This window comes from Anolis carolinensis, chromosome 1 (genome assembly GCF_035594765.1).
Source record: "Anolis carolinensis isolate JA03-04 chromosome 1, rAnoCar3.1.pri, whole genome shotgun sequence".
NCBI classification, from domain to species: domain Eukaryota; kingdom Metazoa; phylum Chordata; class Lepidosauria; order Squamata; family Dactyloidae; genus Anolis; species Anolis carolinensis.
In genome coordinates, this window is record NC_085841.1 from 172,175,547 (window position 1) to 172,198,703 (window position 23,157).

Genomic DNA, 23,157 nt, shown 5'->3' on the forward strand with positions numbered 1-23,157 from the left:
GGATCCAGAAAATCAGTGTCATCCAATAACCCCTGGAGCTGAGAGGCAACCACTCGCTCCAGGACCTTGCCCAAAAAAGGAAGATTCGAGATTGGTCTGTAGTTATTTAGGATGGTCGAATCAAGGAAGGCTTTCTTCAAAATTGGCCTCACTATAGCCTGTCATCCAGTCTCTGTTTAAAAGATTCTGAGGAAGGAGCTTCCATCACACTCCGAGGCAGAGATTTCCACTGTTGAACAGTTCATACATTCAGGAAGTTCTTCCTAATGTCCAGGTGGAATCTCCTTTCCTGGAATTTGAACCTATTGCTCCTAGTCCTAGTTTCAAGGGCATCAGAAAACAAGTCTGTTCCTTCTTCCTTATGACACCTTTTCACATATTTATACATGGCTATCATGTCTCTTTACAACCTCCTCTTCTGCAGGCTAAAGACATCCAGTTCTTTAAGACACTCCTCATTGGGATTCATGGTCTCCAGACCTTTGATCATTTTAGTCACCCTCCTCTGAACACCTTCCAGCTTAGAATAATGGACTCATAGAGTTGGAAGAGCTAGTGGGCCATCCAGTCCAACCCCCTGCCAAGAAGCACCCTGACAGCACCCTAACAGAATGCCATCCAGCCTCTGTTTAAAAGCCTCCAAAGAAGGAGCCTTTTAAATGAGGAACACTTCAATGAGAAACACTATATGCAAGAATGCATAGATTAACGTATGTAACTTGCTTTGGTGGATAAATAAATCTATGATTCTACAGATATAGAGCAAAAGCTATTTTAAAATGGAATTACATTGCTTTCTGTGTGTTCCAGTAAGCTATAAAAGTCACATTCCACTGAGAAAGAGCGAGAGAAAGGAGTGGGTCCTGGCAAGCAATATCTCTAGCAGGAACAGAGTGTTCCTTCCACACACACACACACACAAACATTAACAGTGGAAGTATAATGGTCCCCTGAGAAAATGACAAATAGGAAATTTTAAAACTTGAGTTTGGTATTCCATAGGCTTATACAAGACTGACCCTTTGCATCTTTCCACGTAAAAATCAGTTAGGAACAATTAACAGAACCATTTTTTCTTGACAGCAATTCATTATATCTGCATGAGAAAAATATAATAAAAAGAAGCAGTTTTTAAAATGTGTGTGATGCATCAGGAGTTAAGTAACTACATGTTTGTTGCGTAATCTCTTCTGTTGCTTCCCAGATGTTCCAGCCAATCAGAGACTCTAACAAATGCCATGTGCTACAAGAAGCAGCTTCACAACAGGATATTTATGGAAGAAATGCCACAGATCGTTCCCAGCGTTGTGCATGTTCTTCTCTTTTTCCAAGCTGAACAAGTCATAGAGATCAACTCATCACAGAGAGACAATTGTGAAAGGGTGTGAGTAACCTTTACATCTCTTGTCCTGCATTGAAATATGCTCTTCAAAAATGTTGTAAAATATGTACATTTATTGCCAAGAGAGAGGAGTGCTCCTGTTTCCTTTGTTGCCAGAAACCATATTTCCTTTCCAAATCTTCACATACAGCATTTACTGAGCTACTCGGTGGGATTATTGTTGTATCGCAGAAAATTTGTGCAAACTGAAGCTGGCTCTACACTGTAGAGGCACCAGCAGTCTTTGGCAGAGAAGGCTAAAAACCTTATAAAACTACAACTCCCATGATTCTGTACTATTGAGCCATGTCAGTTAAAATTGTGTCAAAGTGCAAGAATTCAACAGAATATGCAAACTGAGTCTCTCGGCCTTGCTTTACTGTTGTAGATGGATAACAACTCTGCTGAAGTAAGATGAAAGCAGATTTGGATAAGAATCAGGTAACAACTAAGTATCTATATCCATTTTGCTGTGGTGATCTCTGAAATAAGGCTTTTGGATCAGGACTGAAACAGGGAGCATAATAGGTCTTTTCTTGCAATGGCATGATTTTACAAAATCTCACTTTGTTGCTTTGGGACAGAAAGCAAATCCCTCCTCTTCACATCCCTATGTTGTGTTAGACAGTGTTTTAATCTAGGAACAAAGCACAAAATGACCATTCATTGACATGTGAGCAGCAGGCATTCGTTCCATCAGGCCATATCAGTTCACAAAAGAGAATTAAATAGTGTCATCAACTGGATGCAGTTAAACTGAAATCTATATTCATTTTTTTAATTCCAGTGATAGTTTGTTATTCATTTTAGGATGAAGAAGATAGTTAAAATGAATATTTCCACAACCCCAACGAAAATACTACGCCATGTTAAAGGATTTTAACAGTTGTTGGCCCAAATTCCTAGAGCACTAGAGGCTCAGGACCTCATCATATTAGACGAATAATGTGGATTGATTCGGGTCGATCCAAACCTTGCCATTAGTGTTCAGTATTAGCCCATGTTTAAATAAAATGGAGAATTAATTCTCTGCCATCACATTTGTTCTTCTTATCTGGATTCACTCGCTTCATTTGCCATCACATGATTTGGTGGTACCCGCCCATCCCGCTTCCCCCACCCTTTTTTTCCTTAAAGGAGCCACCCACTGTGCGTAAAACCTCCACTGAACAGAGAACTAAATAAAGATGATATCACGCCAATAGCTGGTATTCAGGCCACCTGACTACCGAAATGGAGATCTACTTAATTACTTCCGAACTTGCATTGGTTATTCAAGATGAGAGGGAGGTTCCAGATATCGTAATACAAAACATTTCTTTCAAGAAAGGGGCAGTTACTTACCTTCAACTGCAGGGACTGACAGTAGTGATAGACCTGAGGGAATAATAGCGGTAAGAGAAGATTTACGGTTAATGGTTGTAACCGCTCACTTTTTACCCACCAACTGACATCACAGTAAAAATGACCAGTTGTGATCACATGGGAAAACAGATGTCTGGAGCTGGTAGACTGCCGGCTCCAAATAACACACATTTTTGGAATAAAAGCACCAGGGATCATCGGGCGGCCACTGGGAGTAGGCTTCTGTCATGTGATGACAACTGAGGGACTTCAATTTAACAGCATCTAGAAATGGGAAAATTGTCTAGAGCTGTGAGGTCCTCAGTCCCTATTCTCAATCTGCAGAATGTGTATATGTATATCACACATCTATATGTATACACACACCCAAAAAAGAGAGCCATATGCAACCCCAATCCCACCCCCCTGCTGAATTTTGATGGCAGATCAGTTAAAAGGCTTTTAAAACATATTGTATGTGTATATTTTATCAACACACACACACACACAATAGGGAATACGGGGTAAAGGGGTAAAGTGTGTAGATGTTTGCAACAGTGGGCCTTAATCCAGGGCGGAAGTGCTTCAGCCTAAAACATCAATAAGGCTCCCACTTGCAGTGTATTCACATTATGCCCTGTTTTTGAGCCAGAGTTATAGGTATAGTATTCCCATTGACCCACTGATAAATCAATTTAGTTTAGAGAGCAGACTTTTTGACTAAAATTTCTACGTTTATACATTTCTAGACTTTTCAAGCCATGTCATATTAGCTTTCTTCTTTTCTTGTTTATTTGCCATTTTGTTACTTTTTGAGAACTAAAAATGAAAATACTGTAATCTTAATGACAGATACATGTAGTGCATGTGCAAGATGTATGTAAGGATATTTTTTAAATACTTGCTTTGGCATGTCCATAAATTTGGTTTCATCCAAATGGATAAAGATGGGAGTAATATGCAGCTTATATACCATCTGCTAATGCTGCTTCTATGACATTGGTACAGATCACATATGCACTCTTCACACAAATAGCATAAACCCTAAACTTGCTCTGAATTTTTATCTGGCATTCTCTTTTCCAGCCTTAAGAATGCCTACCCACAACAAGCTGAAGATTTTCTTTATGCTACTGACAGTGGTTATCTACACAATAATGATAGTGATGAATGCAGGAGCTGGTTCAGGAGCATTCAGAGGTGAAGTCCAGATATGCACAACAAATATTAATACCTGCTTTTGCACTGAAATCGTAGTGGTTGTAAAAGATGTTCTGTGGACATCAGAACAGGCTAGCATTCAAAAGAAGTCTGGGGGTGCCCATCTATACTGACCATATAATGCAGTTTAAAGGTAGCCTCAAACTGCTACAGCTGTACTATGCATGAAGTATGCTGCAGCATGCTTTAAGGCATTTAAACTTGAACTAATTTGGGGGAAAGTCTGAAATAAGCCACTGGATGCGCTGCAGTGACATGCTGATGTGTATTATGAACTTCAGACGAAGGCAGGGCTGATGAAAATCACAAATGAGCATGTCTGGGTAGCAGATGATCAACCCCTTGGCATTGGTAATTCGGCACCCCCCACTGCTGTCATTTTCTGCTTCTTTTTTCCACATTGTGGGTTTATAGAGTGCATGTATGCATTTCTTTTGGAAATGGGGGGAACACATTTTCAATTACTGTTAAGCTGCAACTATTGGAACTGGTCTAAGGCCACCTGGAGTCTTGTAATATGCCACAGTTCTGGAGTCAATGCATAAATGTCTATATTATTAACTGCTGCAGGTGTGTTTCATACCACGGTTGGAAATATCTCACGCCACCACGACACAGACTTCACACCAGCATCCTGGGCCTTCTTCATTTGGAACCTCATCTTTCTATGGCAATATGCCTGGCTGGTCTATGCCTTGTCAGGTCTCTGCAGAAGGTACTCGCTGGTCATAACCTGTAGAATTAGTACATATTGCAGGATTGTTGGAACATAATCCAATGCTCTGTGCAGTTCTCAGAATTGGTTTTTTTTTTTTTTTTTTGTATTGTCAGGAATGAACTTGGCTGGGTCTACATGTTGCCAGATGTGCTGCCACTCCCATTTTACTGGATATGGATGCTGAACAATGCTTTAAACATTGGATGGCTATTTCTGTGGGATTCCTTGTAAGTAAACACCCACAGTTGAAATTTACATAACTACAGATTGTCCAGCCTCCTCCCAGAAAGGCTGCTGGTTAATTCTAGTTTAATGTTGTTGCTTTTTACACAAGCACCCCTTCTTAGGGGTAGATTTCCCTCACTTCCTGTTGTCTCACCCCTGTTCCTAACTATGAGTTGTTTGTAAGTTGGATATTTGTAACTCGGGGACTGCCTGTATGTGGTTACGTATGAGTTTGTACTTAACGTTGACCCATGGATAAGTCAACCCAAGTGTTTTGTTCTAATGTTTTTAGTAGTGTTTCTAGATTTGAACACAAGTATATTTAGTAATACAAAGACTAACAAAGACACAGCTAAAAATGCTGTGTCATATTTACTTTCTTTGCAGACTCTTCAGTCCAGCGCTACTTGTCCTGGGACTTCTCACTCTCACGAACTATGCAGCTCTCTTCATTTCACACCGGGCTTTGTTTCCTCACACAGCCTGGTTCCAAAAACACAGCAAAGCAGACCTCTGGCTTATCCGGATTCTGGTACAGTCATTTGAGATTCCTTACAGAGACTTGAATAGAGGGAAATGATATTCAGATGTTGTATGGCAAAGATTTAGGACTTCATCCCACAGAACAGGTCAGGTGTTTGGGAGAGTAGGTTTTCCATAAAGCTCCAGCATACTCTGTTTTGAAATTAAATGAAAGATTTTCCTACCTCTATTACACGTAATTCTTCTCTCTGCTTTCTTTAAGATTTATCCGTTTGATTTGACATCACAGTAAATACTTGTTTCCCCCACTGTCCCTCCCCCATTTTCTTTTCTTTTTAAAACTTCTCTCTTTCTTGGAAGTTCAACGTACAGTCTAAAAAACAAAAACATATATAGAGGGGATTATTCTTGTGTTCTTACAAGAGGGAGGGGGGAAATGAAGCTTTAGCTCTCTTAAATCTCTCTCTGCTGTCCTTTTGATGGGCATGCAAAAGCAGCACAGCAGGAGTTTCAGGCAAGAGTTCAAAAGAACTTTTATGACCTGACACAGGGAAAGGGAGCTGAAAGCTTGCTAAGGTTACAGAGACATGAAGTGCAGGATTTGCATGGGGCCCTTCCACACACCTGTATAAAATCCACATTGAACTGGATTATATGGCAGTGCGGACTTAGAAAAACAAATTCAAAGCAGATGTGGTGGATTATCTGCTTTGATATTCTGGGTTATATGGCTGTGTGGAAGTGCCCATGCTTGTTATTTTCTCCTGAATGTTTTGAATATCTTGTTTGCTATACCTCCTCAGTCCCAAAAAACGGTAATCACGGCAGAAAGGAATTCTGCCCATCTCGGCTCCTCCCTTCACAATAACATCATTGTTTTATTTACAAGCAGGCAAGGGAGGATTCCCATCATATGTCAAATTGGGCGTTTTTACAAGTCTCTACATGGGAAATTGAGGAATAAGTCACTTGCCAATTGACTCAGGAATCGTGAGAAAAACCCACACTTTAGAAGCCCCAAAATACCTCTGCCCTACATTTGAAGCTTGTGTCGTGTGAAGGGCAACATGAGTGGCAGTTTCTTATGTGTGTAGAAACACTTATTTAATTTTGTGTGATGGTCATTAATAGTGAAGAAAGCTTTTAGTCAGTATCCAATCAGGCATGGCGAGGGTATTTTTTTTCACTATTTATGGTATTTTATTTGATTGCAAGATTTATACTTTAGGCTATATCTGAACAATTTAAAACCGTAAGAATAATTTAAAGGATAAAACATATTTAACAACTGGAACAATTTAAAAACAGTTTAAACAATTTAAAACCACTTGAGCAAATGTACATAAAATCAGTCCGAAACCTTTAGGAGCAATGTTTTGGCTTTATGTCAGAATGACATCAGTGATGGTGCCAATCGGGCCTCGAAAGGTATTCCATAACTGAAGTGCCACAGAAGAGAAGACCCCTTCCCACATCCTCCTACTAAATTTCTCTCATTGAGGGGATACAAAGGAGGCCCCTCCAGCAGATCTCAAATGTATCAGCCTAACATAAATTTCCTCTGAGACTTTCCTCTAAGAGTGAGCATATTACACCAATACTACAGACACTCCACTGGTTGCTGATTAGTTTCCAGGCAAAGTATAAAGTGTTGGTTTTGATCTTTAAAGCCCTACATGGTTTGGGTCCATGTCACCTACAGGATTGCCTTAACCCGTACAACCCGCTCTTTAGGACACTGAGGTCCTCCTAGGTCCAACCAGCCAAAACCCATCTCTTTTGGCAGGCCTACCCAGCCAGTTTTAATCATGAATTTTAAACTCGTGTTTTGCATCCATTATATTTTAGTCATTTTTCTGTGTATTTTAATATATGTATTTTGTAGAAATATATTTTAATATGTGTATTTTATAGAATGTTTTAGATGAAGATGTGTTTTAGCAATGTTGAAATCCACCTCGAGCCATGAGGATAGGTGGGTAAGAAATAAAATGATGATGATGATTTTGACAACCTCATGTCTTTGTCTTTTCCATAGCCTTTTACTGTTAATTTTTTATGTGGTAGGTGCAAAATGGAATTGCTCTGTATGCCACTTGGACCACAATAGCTACGCTCCTGAATTTCACAGTTGTCTTGATCTACAACGGACATGTTTCCAATGAGACTGCCACCATAGTCTCACTTTGCATCCTTTTATGTGAGGTGGCTGTATGGTAAGTAATGTTACATAGAGATTGTAGTATGTGGAGCACGCTTTGTTTGTTTATTAAGTGGGTATGTTCCTTTCCTTCCTGAAAGAGAATTGTTATAGCCTCATTTTTTTTCCACAAACGGGTGTAATGCAATTACCTGGTCAGTTAAATAACTCTGGCCTGCTCTTAGCATTAGATTACTGCCCTGCAAAAAGATAAAATAAAAAAGAGTGGCCCTGCTCTTTAGAGGACAGGGGATTTAAGGAGATGGCTGTCACCATCTCCTTAAAACAGTGGTTCTCAACCTGTGGGCCGCAGCCCAGCAGTGGGCCGCCAGAACGAAAATCCGGTCCGCAAACCTCCTTCCTCTTTATTTATTTATTCATTTATTTATTTTATTTCTGCTCCTTTCCACAGAGCTGACCACATAAGCTCTAGATTATTAAATATGGTTTTCTATGGGCGAGCAGATGGTGACTGCTGGATGAAATATGTTCTGTACCAGAAACTAGAGCAATTTTCTGAATCAGCACCCCAAATAACCAAACTGAATCTAAAGTTGACCAAAACTAATACTAGCAGGGCAGAGCCAGCATTACATAAAATGGCATGATGAAAATAAAGTACAATCCTGTATCTGTGGGACTGATATTTGTGGTTTCATTTATCCACTCCCGACAAAATATGTCCTTAAAGAACCAGTGAAATCAGCAAATGGAAACACGGTCAGGCAGTCATCATGACCCCAATAGTTTGGTGGCATCACCTTTACAGTGGAAAAAGGCTTATGTGCTGACATAGCCTTTCAATCATCAAACCTTTGAATGTAACAAAGGGAGAGAGACAGAGGATGAATGATGGCCCTTTAAAAGAGACAGCAGCTATGTTCAGAGAACACTGAAGTATATAATTAGGTCTAGACAGCTAGCCATGTTAATCTATTTGTAATGAAACAATCAAAAGTCTTCTAGCATGACATACTTGCTGTGCCATGGGCTTAATTAGACTGGAGCCTTCTTGAACAACAAATGATCTGATGAAGTGGACACTTGCCCAGGAAAGCTTATTTTTACCCTTTTAATTGTGTTAATCTTTGAGGGGTTTACAGGCTGCTAGTTGGTACTGTCTTAAGCAAATATGGTGAGTGACATAGGGCCCTTCCACACAGCCATATAACCCAGAATATCAAGGTAGAAAATCCTGCATTATCGGCTTTGAACTGGGTTATCCGAGTCCACATTGTCATATATTCCAGTTCAAAACAGATAATGTAGGATTTTATTCAGCTGTGTGGAAGGGGCCATAGAAAGCCCAGCATGATTGCTCCCTATGACTGCATGCACATTGACTTGCCCTCTCCTGGCACATAAAACCCAATTGGGTTTTGGATCCGACATGTATAAAGTAGGCTCCTCTTTACAGAAAAAAACCAGGGATAGTGGAGGAACAAGGGCAGGGAATGGAGGGGAATATGTCAAAGGGTGCCTTGCTCTCTCCCCATATGTGATTAGTTGTGAGGGAGAAGAATACATCAGTTGAGTTCATGTGCAATTTTCATTCTGATCCCTTAAGAGTCAGAATCCAGACATGAAAAAATGGTGTCTCATGTCATTCTCAATTTTTTGTGCCACCAGGTTTTATCTGGAGAACTTCTTATTCGATAAATACGTGCGCTATAACCTTATTGTCTACCCAGTGGTCGTTTTAGCATTATGTGCCACCTTGCAGAAGAATAGTATTGATTTCTCTCCAAAGGCAAGCAACATAATCACGGGTGAGTCTTCTTCCAAATCCTTGAGGTTTTCTTGAGCAGATAGTATTCTATTGTATGCCCTTGCATTGTATAGTGTTGAAATAACACTCTTGGAAGGTAAGAAGCAATGACAAGAATTGAGATATTTCCTTTTTGGCTCTGGTAAGTAAGAATGATACTCATGGGATTTCCAGTCTATGCTCCTGAAGGATGCTTGAAAATGATAGGATGACTGCTATGTGTTTCTAAAGAGACTGGCATTTTGCCTTTAGACCTTTCTCTCTACAGATATAGAAGAAGCATCATGGGGAGGGGTCACTTCACCAGTAACCCATTCAGATCTGATGCCAGCATGGCATTTTTGGAGAGCACTGATTTTATGGATCAGTTGCACTTAAGGTTATTACAAGTAACTTTACAAGTAATTTATTTTATATCTGCCTTGCAGTAAAACCTTGGCAATATCTCAGTTACACTGAGAACTGAACTACTCTGAACTACTCTTTTTTTTTCTTTCTCCCTCTCTTGCTGAGTAAACAAAGGCCATTTTCTTTTTCTCCCCTCTGTAGTTGTGCTGCTGGTAGTGACCTGTGTCATATTTAGCATTCGAGTGGGCCTAGTCACTTGGAGACACAGAAAGGAGAATTTGGACAAACTACTTCCTCAAACTGCAACACTGTGAAGTTACCTGCTTCCTGAATGGAGCCATTAAAGAGAAAGTATGCCTTGAAGTCTTCTTCAATTGTGGATCAAGTTTGTAATTGTGCCTTGTAATCTTGTCTCAACCAACAGTTAACCAGAATATTTGTCCCATGCATTCATATTCAGCTAGCCTCTGAATATTGCCTCTTCATCACCCACATAGGGATTTTATGTATTCCAGAACAGAGATGGGAGTAGGGGAAAAATATCTGCAGACCGATGGATCATATGTACTTCATGCTTTGGCTGTTCCCACAGCACCAGAATTACTACTGCAATATGCATTGGCTGGATCCAATTTCAGAATATGGATTAACTGCAGTGAACTGGATTATTTCAGTCTACATTGCCCTATAATCCAGCTCAATACAATTAATCTGCATTCTGAAACTGGATTATAGGGCAGTGTAGATCCAGCCTGAATGCCGTGTTTTAATGCAAAATCACACCCAAGAACTTCCTAGAAGTGTGGTTTTGCATGAAAGAAAGCACAAACTCTCTATTGTTCTGGCTTTAGGAAACAGAAGCAGCTGGGTGTAGTTCCTGAGGCTTCCAGAGAAGGAGAAGGCGGCTGCAAATGTGGTTATTGCACACCTGCTTTACAGATAGAGCCTATATCAGGATAAAGTTAAACTACATATCAAATTAATATGGGAACTTTAAGGTTCTCTGCTTTTATGCAATAGCTTAATTTGAGTTTTACAGTTACCTTAGTGTCTCCTTATAATACACTGACACAAAGGAGCCCCTGGTGGCGCAGTGGGTTAAACCCTTGTGCCGGTAGGATTGGTGACTTGAAAGTTGGGTTGCTGACCTGAAGGTTGCTGGTTTGAATCCAACCCGGGAAGAGTGTGGATGAGCTCCCTCTATCAGCTCCAGCTCCATGTGGGGACATGAGAGAAGCCCCCCACAAGGATGGTAAAAAACATCAAAAGCATCCAGGCATCCCCTGGGCAACGTCCTTGCAGACAGCCAATTCTCTCACACCAGAAGTGACTTGCAGTTTCTCAAGTCGCTCCTGACATGAGAAAAAAAGCAGACACAAAAACTGTCAAGTTATACCTTTTAAAAACCTATGCTTAATTAGCAAGTGTGCAGCTCCGTACCCTGAGAGCTCTACTTCTTATAATTAAATATCTTGAGCTGTGCTCCCATTCGCAGCAGAAGAAAAGTGGTCTGTTGATTTGACTGGAATGAAGCCAAAACCCAAAGCTCTTTCGGATGCTACATTTGCTGAAATGCAAAGCTGAGATACATAAGTGGCTCAGAGGCTCCTGGGAATGATGCCAGACTCGTGTCTCACACACAAAGCCATTATGAAGCCTTCTTTTCCCCACCCCCATTGCCATTTTCTGGCTTATTCTTTAAACAAACATGGTTTCCAGGAAGCAACCTAAGAAAAGATGATTTTAGAAGCAGCTCTTCCTCCACACAGGTCCAGCATTTCTAATCTTGATAATTTTGTAGTAGACGCACTTGCTTCCATACTAACCTTTTCCCCTGACATTTCCCTCTGTATTTCCTTGCATATTCATTTTCTTTTTGTATTACCCCTTTTTAAAAAATTAGAATGCAGCATTTTAGGGTTATCAATCTGGAATGCAGTCTTTCTCTTTTTCTACTGTCATCTTCCTTAGTGCCTTTTCTATGTGGCAATCTGAGAGTCCATCCAGACAGGCCCAAAACGTGGGACTGGTCTGGGTTTTTACTGGGAGCGTCCAAACAACGCCTTAGTAAAAACAAATTAATTTGGAATAACTTTTGTTATTCTGAATTAATTAAATATCCCATTAGATCTGGTCCTTCCTGAAAGGCCCAGATCTAATAGGGTATTGGGACTGTGGAGACACATTATCGGGTAGTCCAGTCCCCATTTGCCATCCCGAACCTTTTGGGGTCCTGGAGCCCAAGGGTTTGGGATGGTGCCCAGCCCTTCCCCCAGCCTGCAAAACAGTCCTTAAAAGTAAAAAAAAAAAAAAAAAGTACATGGCCATCATTAAGGTCCTCCTTGCACCCTCCTGGCATGTGAAAATGATGTGCCAGAAGACAGGGTGGGAGAGGGATTTTCCTCCTCGCCACCCCTTTCTCCTGGAACATCATTTCCTCATGCCAGGAGGACGCAAGGAGGACTTTAATGGAGGCCAGGTAAAGTTTTTTAAAAAATTTAAGGGCTGTTTTGGGGGGCTTCTAGGTGGTTGTATGCCATCCCGATTGTTATCAAGATGGCATGTAGCCACCCTCCGCAGGAAAGCCCAGGTTTCTTGTGGTGACTAAAACCCATACCGAAGCGGATTTTTTAAACCCACTTCAGCATGGGTTTTACCCCTGTGCGGAAGCTCCCTGAGTTAAGTCATCTTGGTCTCTGGGAAGAATTCAGGCTTGAATTTGTTTTATTGTTTTGCTTTTGCTTTTATATTGTTGTGTCTGGGCAAGGCCCCATGTAAGCCGCCCTGAGTCCCTTTGGGGAGATGGGGCAGGGTATAAGAATAAAGTTGTTGTTGTTATTATTATTATTATTATTATTATTATTATTATTATTATTATTATTATTTTATTATTGAATTGCTCAAGAACCCATTGATCTGTCTTTTTAGCAGTCTAAAGCATCCATAGAATTCTCCAGGACCATTTCAAATGAACTGATTTTCTTCTGCATCCAGCTTTTACAACCTTACATAGACATTACACAAAGTCCACCTAAAAATCTACCATTACTACATATTAGCAAGTCCATTTTTGGAACAGCTACCACTACTACTCATATTCTTACTAGAGAACCCCAGAGTTTACAAACCAATACTTGTGTCTAGGAACACAAGTGCAATTTCCCTTCATTTCCTGATCATCCTGTCAGCAACTGAGCTGAGTTACCGCAGGGACAGAGTATCTACCAGGCAAAAGCAAGCTGACAGGTCAGTTTTCTTCCACTGGCTTGGGCTAAAACATGGGCCAGTTCCTTAGTCAGCATTTCTTGGTCAATCATGCACAGAAGCACAGCTAATTCCTTTCATTTGGCTCTTTAACCCGCATGCTAGATACAAAAAGTGATTGCATAAGTGAACGGAACAATGTTGCCTGAGCCACTCTCTAGCCGACCCACAAGGAAAGGCTGTCTGAATTGTTCTTACAGTTTGGAAGGTAACAGTGGTGATCACTGGGTGGAAAATGTCTCAATGGGTGTGCTCCTCCAGCACTGTTAACAAGGATAGCTTGTTGAATTCATTGCCTCTGCAGTTGAACTGAGGGCTCAAGGAATGTGCAGTATTTATGAAATGGATGAAACCTGAAATAGTTCCACAAATATGAAAGGAGACATATACAAAAGGAACATATGCCCTCGGTGGCAAAGCCCAGCAAGTCAACTTACTCAGGCAACCAGAACTAGAGGGGTGATGCCGCAAGCTAGCTATAGAAGTTAATCCATAGAGCACAAGGTGATCTTAGTGTACTGTGTCCTTCTTTAAATATGTGCTTGCAGATAACAGTAACTACATGGCTTTGGAAGATCTTTTTTCCCTTTGAGACTTATTGGACAGTTGTTTAATCAACATTACTTACAAGGCATAGTTGGCCTTGGTGAGCCTGAAGATGTGTCTTGTGCACTCTCCATTTCTTTCCTTTTTTTGGTATCGGTGTCTACTGCATCACTATAGAAAAGAGTAAGAAATATGATGGTGCTTTTCATCAGCAATGCCAACCAGAATGCGTCACTTGGTGCTTGAATTATGATAGGAAATCTGGAGGCAATCTCAAAAGATTTGTGATTGATTGGTTTAATTTTCCCAACATGGACTCAAGGCAACCAAAAAGTTGAGCAAAACCAAATACAGTTAATACTATGGTTATTAAAAAAAATTAGTAGTTAAAATATAGTTGTCCACCATAAATTGCTAATTTATGGTTGCCAACTATAAGAACATGTGCCCTTGTTGCTCTATGAAAGTGTTGTTTTAAAATCAACGTCACATTAAAATGTTAACTTAAAACAGTTTTTGAATGACAGTCAAGCATAAAAAAGATGAAAGAATAAATTCAACTCAAAACCCAGTTAAAAGACCATATGCACTAAATAGCTTTCATTCAAAGCCAGACCATATAATTGTAACATTCTAAAGAGCCTACGGAGGTTGTGAAAAAGTTGAAATCTGCCAGAGCCCCCTGACTTCAGCCACCAGGTCTTCCCCCCTCCAAGTATTGATATTACCCATTTACATTTGCCTCATGCAATAGGATTGCACACCGCTTCTCTACTCCCCTCAGTTGAATTTGGAGGTCACTACATTCCTCCAGGCCCAGGGCAAGGGCCTATCCATGCACAATTTTCTATTGGGAAAACAGCAATCTCCAAAGCCTTTTGGAAGTGTGACCCTTTTGGAGATTAATTGGCTTTCACACTATTTGGAATAATCATAACCTTTGGATAGGCATAACCTTGTTAGAGATCGTAACCTTTTGTAAAGTATCATCTTCCTGAGAAGAAATAAAAACTTGAGTCAATCTTCTCCTTGGTGATAAATATTCACTAGTATTCATGCAAGGCAATTTAGGTTTCTCAGCTGTTAGACGGAAATCCCTGGTTATGTCTTTAAACTGTTAGGAACAAAGATATGCCCATGCACAAAATATATAGCACAGTGGTTAACATATTTGAAACATAAGGAGAGCAGGCAAGATAAAATTTCTCATCTCCACTTTCCCCATTCTCACCCCCAAAGCTCCCACTAAACCAACATAAACCCACAGATTTGCATAGCTGAGATAAAATCGAGGCATCAGAAGCAATCCAGTTAGAGTTGCCATGTCATTGGTGGATGGTGATGACTGTACACTTGTGCATTCCAGGTAAACCACGATCCGTTTCAGTGTTCCAGATATCGATGGGGTCCTGATCTGTTTTTCAGGAGCCTCTTGAATGTGGGAAAACCGAAAGTTTGATCTGTGAAACCGAAAGTTTCATTTTCTATCTGGCTCATTAGTGGCAATTGAGGGGGGGGGGGGACTTCTCACAGGCTCCCCTTCCTGTCATTTTAAACATTGTGTTTGTCCTTATAGCCTTCATTAAGACCTTGATTAAAAGTATCAAGGTTAAGATACTACACTTTCTGCAATCCTTTCACTTCTGCCTGTAGAGGAGACTGGGTTGAATGCTCCGTTAAAGCTGTTTCTTACTCTAGAAGAAATAGGAGCTGCAGGCGCGCACACTCTCTCCCTGCAGTAGACAGTTTTCAAAGGCATTTTAAGGAGGTTTCCCACTTCCCCGGGGAAGGAAGAGAGATCGACCTGGAGGTATCTTACCCTGGGCTTCCTTTAAAAAGTCCTCTATTCACTTTTGATTTGGAGATGCTGGAGTAGTGCCTTTCCCCCCTCATGCTTTCCCTTCTAGCAGTTGCCCCCCCTCCCCATACTCCACGTGTTACCAAAAGCAGCCTGTTTTCGACAGCCACTATTCTGTTGCAGCTAGTAAAAAAATGGCAGTGGAGCCCATGCTGTTACGGGCTTCCAAACCAACTGAACAAGCTGAAGGCAAATGTCCACAACGAATCTGTACACAAGCCTAGATGACTGCTCATAAAATGCCAGCAAAGTGGTATCCTCATTGCTACTTGATTTTTTCTTTCTTTCACAGTTATGGGCAATACCTATTAGCCTATCTGGTACATACATGTTGTGGAACTGTAGAAAGTGGCTGTGGTTTGGCTAAATAGTGTGGCCTCCCATATATGTGTACGGTGTGTTCCCAGACCTCATATAGATATGTGAAACTGGGGATAATAGTGAACCTTATTGAATTTAAGGACTTACTGCCCCAAAATATCATACAACCTTGAAAATGTCTTTCTCAGACATGGGTAAATGAAACCATAGCTGCCAGTACTAGAAATAAAGGGATTATAATTCTTCCAGCTAGCCCCAGAACAGGTCAATTTAAGAGCAAGTAGGTATGGATTCACTGCTGATGTTTTCCTCAGCCAATGGCTATGGTGGCTGGGACAGCCTGGGAATTGTAGTCACTTAGCTATAAGCAGTACTGCCATATTTTTTCCTCTGTGCCAAATGTACTTAGATATCAAGCAAAGCAGGAGCTGAAAGCAATAGGTTTATCTTCAGATGGTAAGTGAGGTTGCACTGGGGTTGAATATGACATGACTAGCTGGGCCATTTTGTGTGGCTGACACAGATTGTATAAATAACTGTAGGTAGGTCTTCCCTTATGATTTGGCTGGCATATTGCTATGCATGGTTGGCAGGCTCTTGGCACTGGGATATGCATGTGCATAGTGTAACTGACATGGATGATCATGAGATTTACTCACAAGTTTGCATTCAGGCTTCTTCCATCACATATTGGCTGCCTGGCTTTCAAGATAATCTAACTTTGAGCTGAAAGAGTGGGGAACAGACAGATCTTCTGTTTGTAAGGCTCCTCTGTCATGAGTTGGCTGATTCTTCTTACATTTTACATTTTCTCTACCTGTAGAATTGGACAATACCTTCTAAAATGACTTCCAATTACAGAAATGTTGGATTTTTCACAACATACAGACACAAATTAGCACAATGCCTCTTCCTTATGACATCCTTTCACATATTTATTCATGGCTATCATGTCTCCTCTCAGCCTTCTCTTCTTCAGGTTAAACAGACCCAGTCTTTAAGCTGCTGCTCAGAAGCAACAATATCCAGACCTTTTATCATTTTAGTGTCCCTCCTCTGGACATTTTCCAGCTTTTCAATATCTCTTTTAAATTGTGGTAAATTTGGATATTTATAGAGCAGCAACAAGAAGTAATCAGTGTTGAATTTCAGTATCATGAGATCAGAAATTCAGAATCATGGCAAACAAATTGGCCATATCTGATCCACAGGAATTATATTAATCTACATCTGAATATATCTGCATACAATAGCATAGCCTTCAACAATTTAAACACTGAACCAGAAAAGAGAGAGAAAAACCCTTTGCAAATGAGAGAAAACAAACACACCCACTATTTAATTGGTATGATGAATGAATGAATATAGAAGCTTATACAAGATAGCATCTAGCTCCCATAAACTAGAATATCTAGTTTAGCAGCATGCAAAGCAAATCTCCAAGCCAGCTCTGGAAAAGATAAAGCAGTGTAGTTAGCAACAATCAAAACATACCTAGGAAAGACAAAGGAGGGACATTTAATGGCTGGATTTATATACTGGATGCCTGCCAGCATCATAAGTCTTGATTGTCTTTCAGTACTTTGATTTTATTTGTGCGATAACCATACAGTGATTAGGATTATGTATGTGACATAGTGATGACACTAGTGCTCCTCGGGTAGATATTGTTCAGGAAGGTATTGACTATCTCTTTGTACAATCAACCTCTTCCCAGCACTATAGAGAATGATGGTGCTGGGGATCATCCTGAAGGCCAGCTGGTAGCTGAGTGGGCAGGGAAGTGACCAGGCACTCTCTAACTCAATGGTTCTCAACCTGGGGTCCCCAGATGTTCTTGTCCTAAAACTCCCAGAAATCCCAGCCAGTTTACCAGCTGTTAGGATGTTTGCAAGTTGAAGGCCAAAAACACCTGGCGACCCCTGGTTGAGAACTACTGGTCTAACTGAAGTTGAACGGCTGAAGAAAAAGGAAACGGTCACCTTCTGCCTCACCACACCAGAGCATGGATCGACTTTAAATCGGGTTTCTGCCTCCTGCAGAATTCTGGAGTTTGTAGTTTGGTGAGGCCCAGGACATGTCTGGCTGAGCTGTTTAATCCCTAAAGTGGATTTAAAGTGGATTCAAACTCTAGTGTGATGAGATCCCTTCTCTGTTTTTACACTTGACTAGCTACTCTGTATCCCTTGAGGCACTAGGTTGTGAATTCACTGCTAAGTCATCTGATCAAGTGAGTCTCTGCCTGCAAACCAGCAACCCCCAGTTCCCCATATTTCCATACAAAGAGTATTTCATCCTTTGCACTTGTCAGGGCTAAGTAGGACGAGGAGGGGATGGGCGGTCTCTATGTGTGGTTTCTGTTGTGTGGGAGGGGATGTCTATAGAGTTTACGGGGATCCTCCCCAGAAGCCTAGGCACACGAGTGCCTGAGCTGGAGAAGAACCGACATGATTAATAGAGGTACCTAAATATACACACAGCTGCTAAAGGACTTCCATGCATGTTTAGATAAATAATGTATATAAGGATTTTTGAAAAGGTTAAAACCACAACATTATTAAAAGTCACAACCGTTGAACCCCTGTGGACAAGAAGAAGCAAGCCTTAATTGATGGATCTTCCAAACCACCTTTCTGAACATTGAACTACACCTGGAAATGGGGAGGCTGTCAGGAAATACTGGAAAACAAGGGCAGGAGCAGAACATCCCCTTGGATGTTGCAGGTGTGCCTTGTTTAGCATTTATGCTTTGATGCTGAAACAGTTAATTAGATCAGGGCTGGGAAATGCCTGGCCCACTGCTTGTTGCGGGACTATAATTCTCACTATCCCTAGCCAATGTGGCCAGTGGGGGAAATGATGGGAGTTACAGTTCAACCACATTTATAGTTCAACTACATATTTGCCAGCCTTGCTTTCAATTATGCATTTGCATTTTGTATCTCAAATATCTAAACCTTTTAACATCTTTAGTCCCACCTTGCTCAGCCATGTGTCTGTGTGCAAATACACATACATTCTCTTCCTCCTGCTTCATGTTTTTGCTCATATGATAGCAGCACATATGTAACTCATTTGAGTTGATTAATTTCCTGCTCAATGAGCTAGATTCAAGATAAGCTCCCATGGGCCTCTACAAGAAGTTTTTCCAGAATGCTTAGTAGGCAGAGATAGTAATGTACCTGTATGTACAATTATTATCAGAAAACAAGTGTATCATTCACAGAAGATTCTGTGATTAAGCAATGGGGAAGTCGAGGCATCAAGTCTAGTAAGACATGCAAACCCCTAATTTTTAAGAGATTTGCCTCCCAGATTTATTTCTCCTTTGCTTCTCTCTGGGGAAGCTACGTGGGCTTTAACAGACAGACTTGGTTTCCAGATGACCAAAAGATAAGCCTAGTTTCTGGAATGTGTATATTTCCAGTTTAAACTAAAACCTTGATTCCCAACCACCCGCTTCCTGCATGTCCTCAATCCAGCACACAATTTCACTGCTGCTATAGTCAACTGCACAAATTCGCATGCACACAGAAGCCAAGATTTCCTTATAAATGCAGATAACAGGAAACTCCAGTAAATTACACTGTCATCATAAGCTACTTCAGCAGCAAAATGGGCAACCACACTAGACAACTTTGAAGGGCTGACATACTTCTCAACTGACAATTTCTCAACTGAGAAATTTCCCAGTTGTAGGACACTTCAGCCCCTTTTCAAGCATGGAGAGGCACTGAGGTCATCACATGCATTAAACTATTTACATCTGCCATGCAAGGAGCCCCCGGTGGAGTAGTGGGTTAAAGCCTTGTGACTTGAAGGTTGGGTTGCTGACCTGAAGGCTGCCAGGTTCGAATCCCACCCGGGGAGAGCGCGGATAAGCTCCCTCTATCAGCTCCAGCTCCATGCGGGGACATGAGAGAAGCCTCCCACAAGGATGATAAAAATATCAAAAAACATCCAGGCGTCCCCTGGGCAACGTCCTTGCAGATGGCCAATTCTTTCACACCAGAAGCGACTCAGGTTGCTCCTGACACACACACAAAAAAAAATATGTCATGCATAGTCCTCCATGGTTGAAAACAGGCAGAAATGTCCTGAAAGGAGGGAACTTTGAACATGGACCAGCAATCATGTTCAGAGTTCCTACCTCCTATCACACTTTACTCACATCTTTACAACTGAAAAAACAGGTGGGATGGGAACCATCAAAAATTTTCGACCCTGTTCTATTGCCCAACCGACAGCAATAGTTTTAACCTGAATCCTATGGGGTCACTTGTATCCTATGGTGTTTGGGACAGAACCATAGGATCCCGTGGAAAGCAATGTTTTTAAATTGGTCAGTCTACTTTAATGTAAGAGGCTTGGGCAGGGCAAGGGATCTCTTGGCTTTTGGATATTGTTGTTTCTCCTGATTAAAAACAAAAAAAACTGACCTTGTGATGAATGTATTGCCAGCTCTTGAGTTTCCACATGTGAGTGTGATGGGAAGACAGAACAGAAAATGAGACTGCTGACACTATAAGAGGGGTGATTCTCTACTCTTAAAGGGACAGTCACCCATGCTTTCCCCTCTCAATGTGATGAGGTGGATAATAGTATACACTTTTCAGTCACAGTCCTTAATGAGAAGTTTATAATAATGATGGACTCCACCCACACTAACATTTTCAGCTTTTTTTAACAGATGTGTTTATGTTACTTTTTTGTTTCTTCAGTTAGACTCTGGATGAATAGATCAAGAACTGCTTTCATTGCTTCTCCCTGTTTCTATTTTTGTATAGACAACTAAATCACAATTACGCTGATATCCTCAGTTATGAATTGATTTCAACTTGTGGGAACATGAGAGAAGCCTCCCAGCAGGATGGTAATACATCCAGGCATCCCCTGGGCAACATCTCTATAGGTGGCCAATTCTGTCACACCAGAAGCAACTTGCACTATGTTCTCAATCCACTTCTGACACGATTTAAAAATGGGATAAAATCATTTCTCACAATGAATAGAAATGCTTCTCTTAGCTTTTTCTAGCCCACACTTCCATTATTTCCTTATCTTTTCCTCTAAATGTGAATAGGTCAGTAAATGCGACATAACCAAATTCTTCTTCAGTGCAACATTCTATTTCTTAAACCCTCAGAGATGTCTCCAAATGACTGCTTCTATTCCCAAACCTTCCATCTCAATATTTTACTAAGAGAAATGCATGGGGTGAGAAGTGTACCTCTAAATTTTTTAAATTATTGCCTTGATGTTGGAAGAAATAGCTATAGCCACATGGGTTCTTCAGCATCAGGTCTTAATCCCACTCCTCGGTTTTTAAACTGTTCTTTAAAATTCCATCTGACAGGTCTGTTCATGCTTCATTGCAGTGTAGACCTACGATAACCCATTTTCCCCTTTTCCGTTGCTCAGCTGCCTCTTGCTTTTGTCATGACATTACAACAAGCCCATTATTATGTGTATGATGATTGACTAATTTGACTTACTGAGATCAGTATTGACTATGATTAATTATTCCCTTTTAAAATCAAATTCACCAGCTATTTTCCAGAAATCTGTTCCAGAAAGGCCAAATGAGACATTATGGTGGTGGGAAGAAAGCAGTAAATCTTGTGCTAATTGTTTCAGGTCAGTGAAGATCCAAAAACCTGTCTTCGCTTCCACCTCTGATGGCTAAAATTACAAGCCTAATTCATTCAGAGAATCTCATTCGCAGTGTAGTATTTAATATTAAAAATTCTGTCTTACACAAGAGGGACCAAATTAGCAAATAACTGAGTTACTTAACACTAAAGGACTGATTAGATTCCCTTCACACACTTCACCAAGACTAATATGTCCAACTGCACTGCATGTATTGCTACCCTGGAGAGAAGTCAGCCCGATTATTATGAACTGTGCAATGAGCTCCCTGTTAAGCCCGGAGGAATACATCTGCAGTGCTTGGTGGCCTATTTTACGAAGGTTTTACAGCCATTAACTCGTGCTATCTTTAATTGGGTAGACACTTAACTCTAAGTTGCAAATACCAAATGTACCCAAGTTAAAAGAAGTCCTCCCTCTCCCCCACAATAGCTAGGGCTGCAACCCTCTACTGCAGAAAAAGTACCATCAAGCATAGTGGGACTTACTTGAGACTTAGCAAGCTTAGAGTGAGACCGAACATCTCTGGTGTCAACAAACTGCAGAATAGCACCTGGGATGACATCATGAATGCACTGTATACAAGATCTTCATTATTTGGAAATACATCATTTCATGCCAATTACACTATGTAACACATTTTTTCTTCCTGGTTATAAATGTCATTTCTTAATTGGTTCTATTATAAAAACAAGGAAAAAGTTTATTAAACTGCGAAAACTTTGCAGCACATTTTGTTATAGTTTTTCAATTAATATCTTATGCAGCCTCATCAGGCAGGGTGATTTTAGCATCCTAGGATACTTTCATCCTGTGTTGGGAACAGAGACCAACGCCAGACATCACAGGATGTCGTGTGACTTCCGACGTAGGCCACACTCCCAACCGGGGTGAAAGCATCCCTGGACGCTTCCACCCCAACACAGGAAGTTTCCCGTGTTGTGCTGGCTCCAATGTAGCCAGTAAGGAGCCTCCCCGCAGAGGCGACACTTTCCCCATGTGATGGGGAAAGAAACGCCAAGAGGGAGCTGTGCATGGGACAACAGATTTGCCCTGCTGTGTCCTCTTTCCTCGCAGAAGTCCAGCGAAGTGAGATGCTTCACCTGGGCTTTCTGATGAAGTCTTTAGCGTCTCAACCAATTCAGCATAGTTTGTGGCAGCCGCAAAAACAAAGTTTCTGGAGTATAACAGCTACTTTAAAAATAAATACCACACAATTGAAGAGGAAATAACACTTTCAAACAAAAAACAGATTTTTTCCCCACATTTTGCTACATAGTGTTAGCTACGTCACTGCTCTTCTGGACAGGGCAAAGGATTAGAAGGTGGCAGAATTTGTTGTTGTGTGCCATGCTTTTTTTCAATCTCTAAATGACGTTTTACTAAGGGCATATTATTTCAGGCTATTTCCTCTATTTTTTTCCAAAATATTTCAGTCTTTATTCCTCCATAATGACCAAAATAACCACATTCAGTTGCTCAAATTCTCCTGTTCCAACCCTTTGTTCTAGTTCCCTTCTCCCTCATACTTCGAAATGCCTCACTGTCATGTTTTTATTTTTCAGAAAACTCTCCCTGGAGCAATAAACCAGTAAGCTCCTGAGCTCATGAACATCACTCTCTGTCCGGCACATGAATTGATTTCAACTTGGGTTGAAGTTGCAGATTTGGAAAGGGAATGGGTGAAAGGAACATCACAAGAAACATTTCTCCATGTACTTCGTCAGGTTGTCTAGTGCAGTGGTTCTCAACCTGGGGTCCCCAGATGTTTATGGTCTACAACTCCCAGAAATCCCAGGCAATTTACCATCTATTAGGATTTCTGGGA

General features: G+C 40.9%; 1 protein-coding gene across 2 annotated transcripts; it reads left to right on the forward strand.

Annotated features, from left to right (window-relative positions):
* Positions 1 to 1,228: 1,228 nt before the first annotated feature.
* Positions 1,229 to 12,532, forward strand: LOC103279469 (uncharacterized). Of its 2 annotated transcripts, XM_062958856.1 has the most exons (9): positions 1,254 to 1,384; positions 1,770 to 1,822; positions 3,812 to 3,925; positions 4,517 to 4,661; positions 4,778 to 4,891; positions 5,277 to 5,421; positions 7,440 to 7,588; positions 9,202 to 9,341; positions 9,890 to 12,532. In XM_062958856.1, the coding sequence occupies exons 3-9, from the start codon at positions 3,820 to 3,822 to the stop codon at positions 10,000 to 10,002; spliced, it is 912 nt and encodes a 303-aa protein (XP_062814926.1). In that variant the 5' UTR covers positions 1,254 to 1,384; positions 1,770 to 1,822; positions 3,812 to 3,819; the 3' UTR covers positions 10,003 to 12,532. The 2 variants fall into 2 exon arrangements, with proteins under 2 accessions (XP_008112923.1, XP_062814926.1); XM_008114716.3 differs by lacking the exon at positions 1,770 to 1,822 and having other exon boundaries at positions 1,229 to 1,384.
* The last annotated feature ends 10,625 nt before the right edge of the window (positions 12,533 to 23,157 follow it).

What these genes read in the sequence shown, in the direction of transcription:
- LOC103279469 (XM_008114716.3), top strand. Translation starts at nt 3,820, where the DNA reads ATGCCTACCCACAACAAGCTGAAGATTTTCTTTATGCTACTGACAGTG. An exon ending in TCTGGCTTATCCGGATTCTG is followed by an intron (nt 5,422 to 7,439) that starts GTACAGTCATTT and finishes TTTATGTGGTAG; the next exon opens with GTGCAAAATGGAATTGCTCT. An exon ending in GGCAAGCAACATAATCACGG is followed by an intron (nt 9,342 to 9,889) that starts GTGAGTCTTCTT and finishes TCCCCTCTGTAG; the next exon opens with TTGTGCTGCTGGTAGTGACC.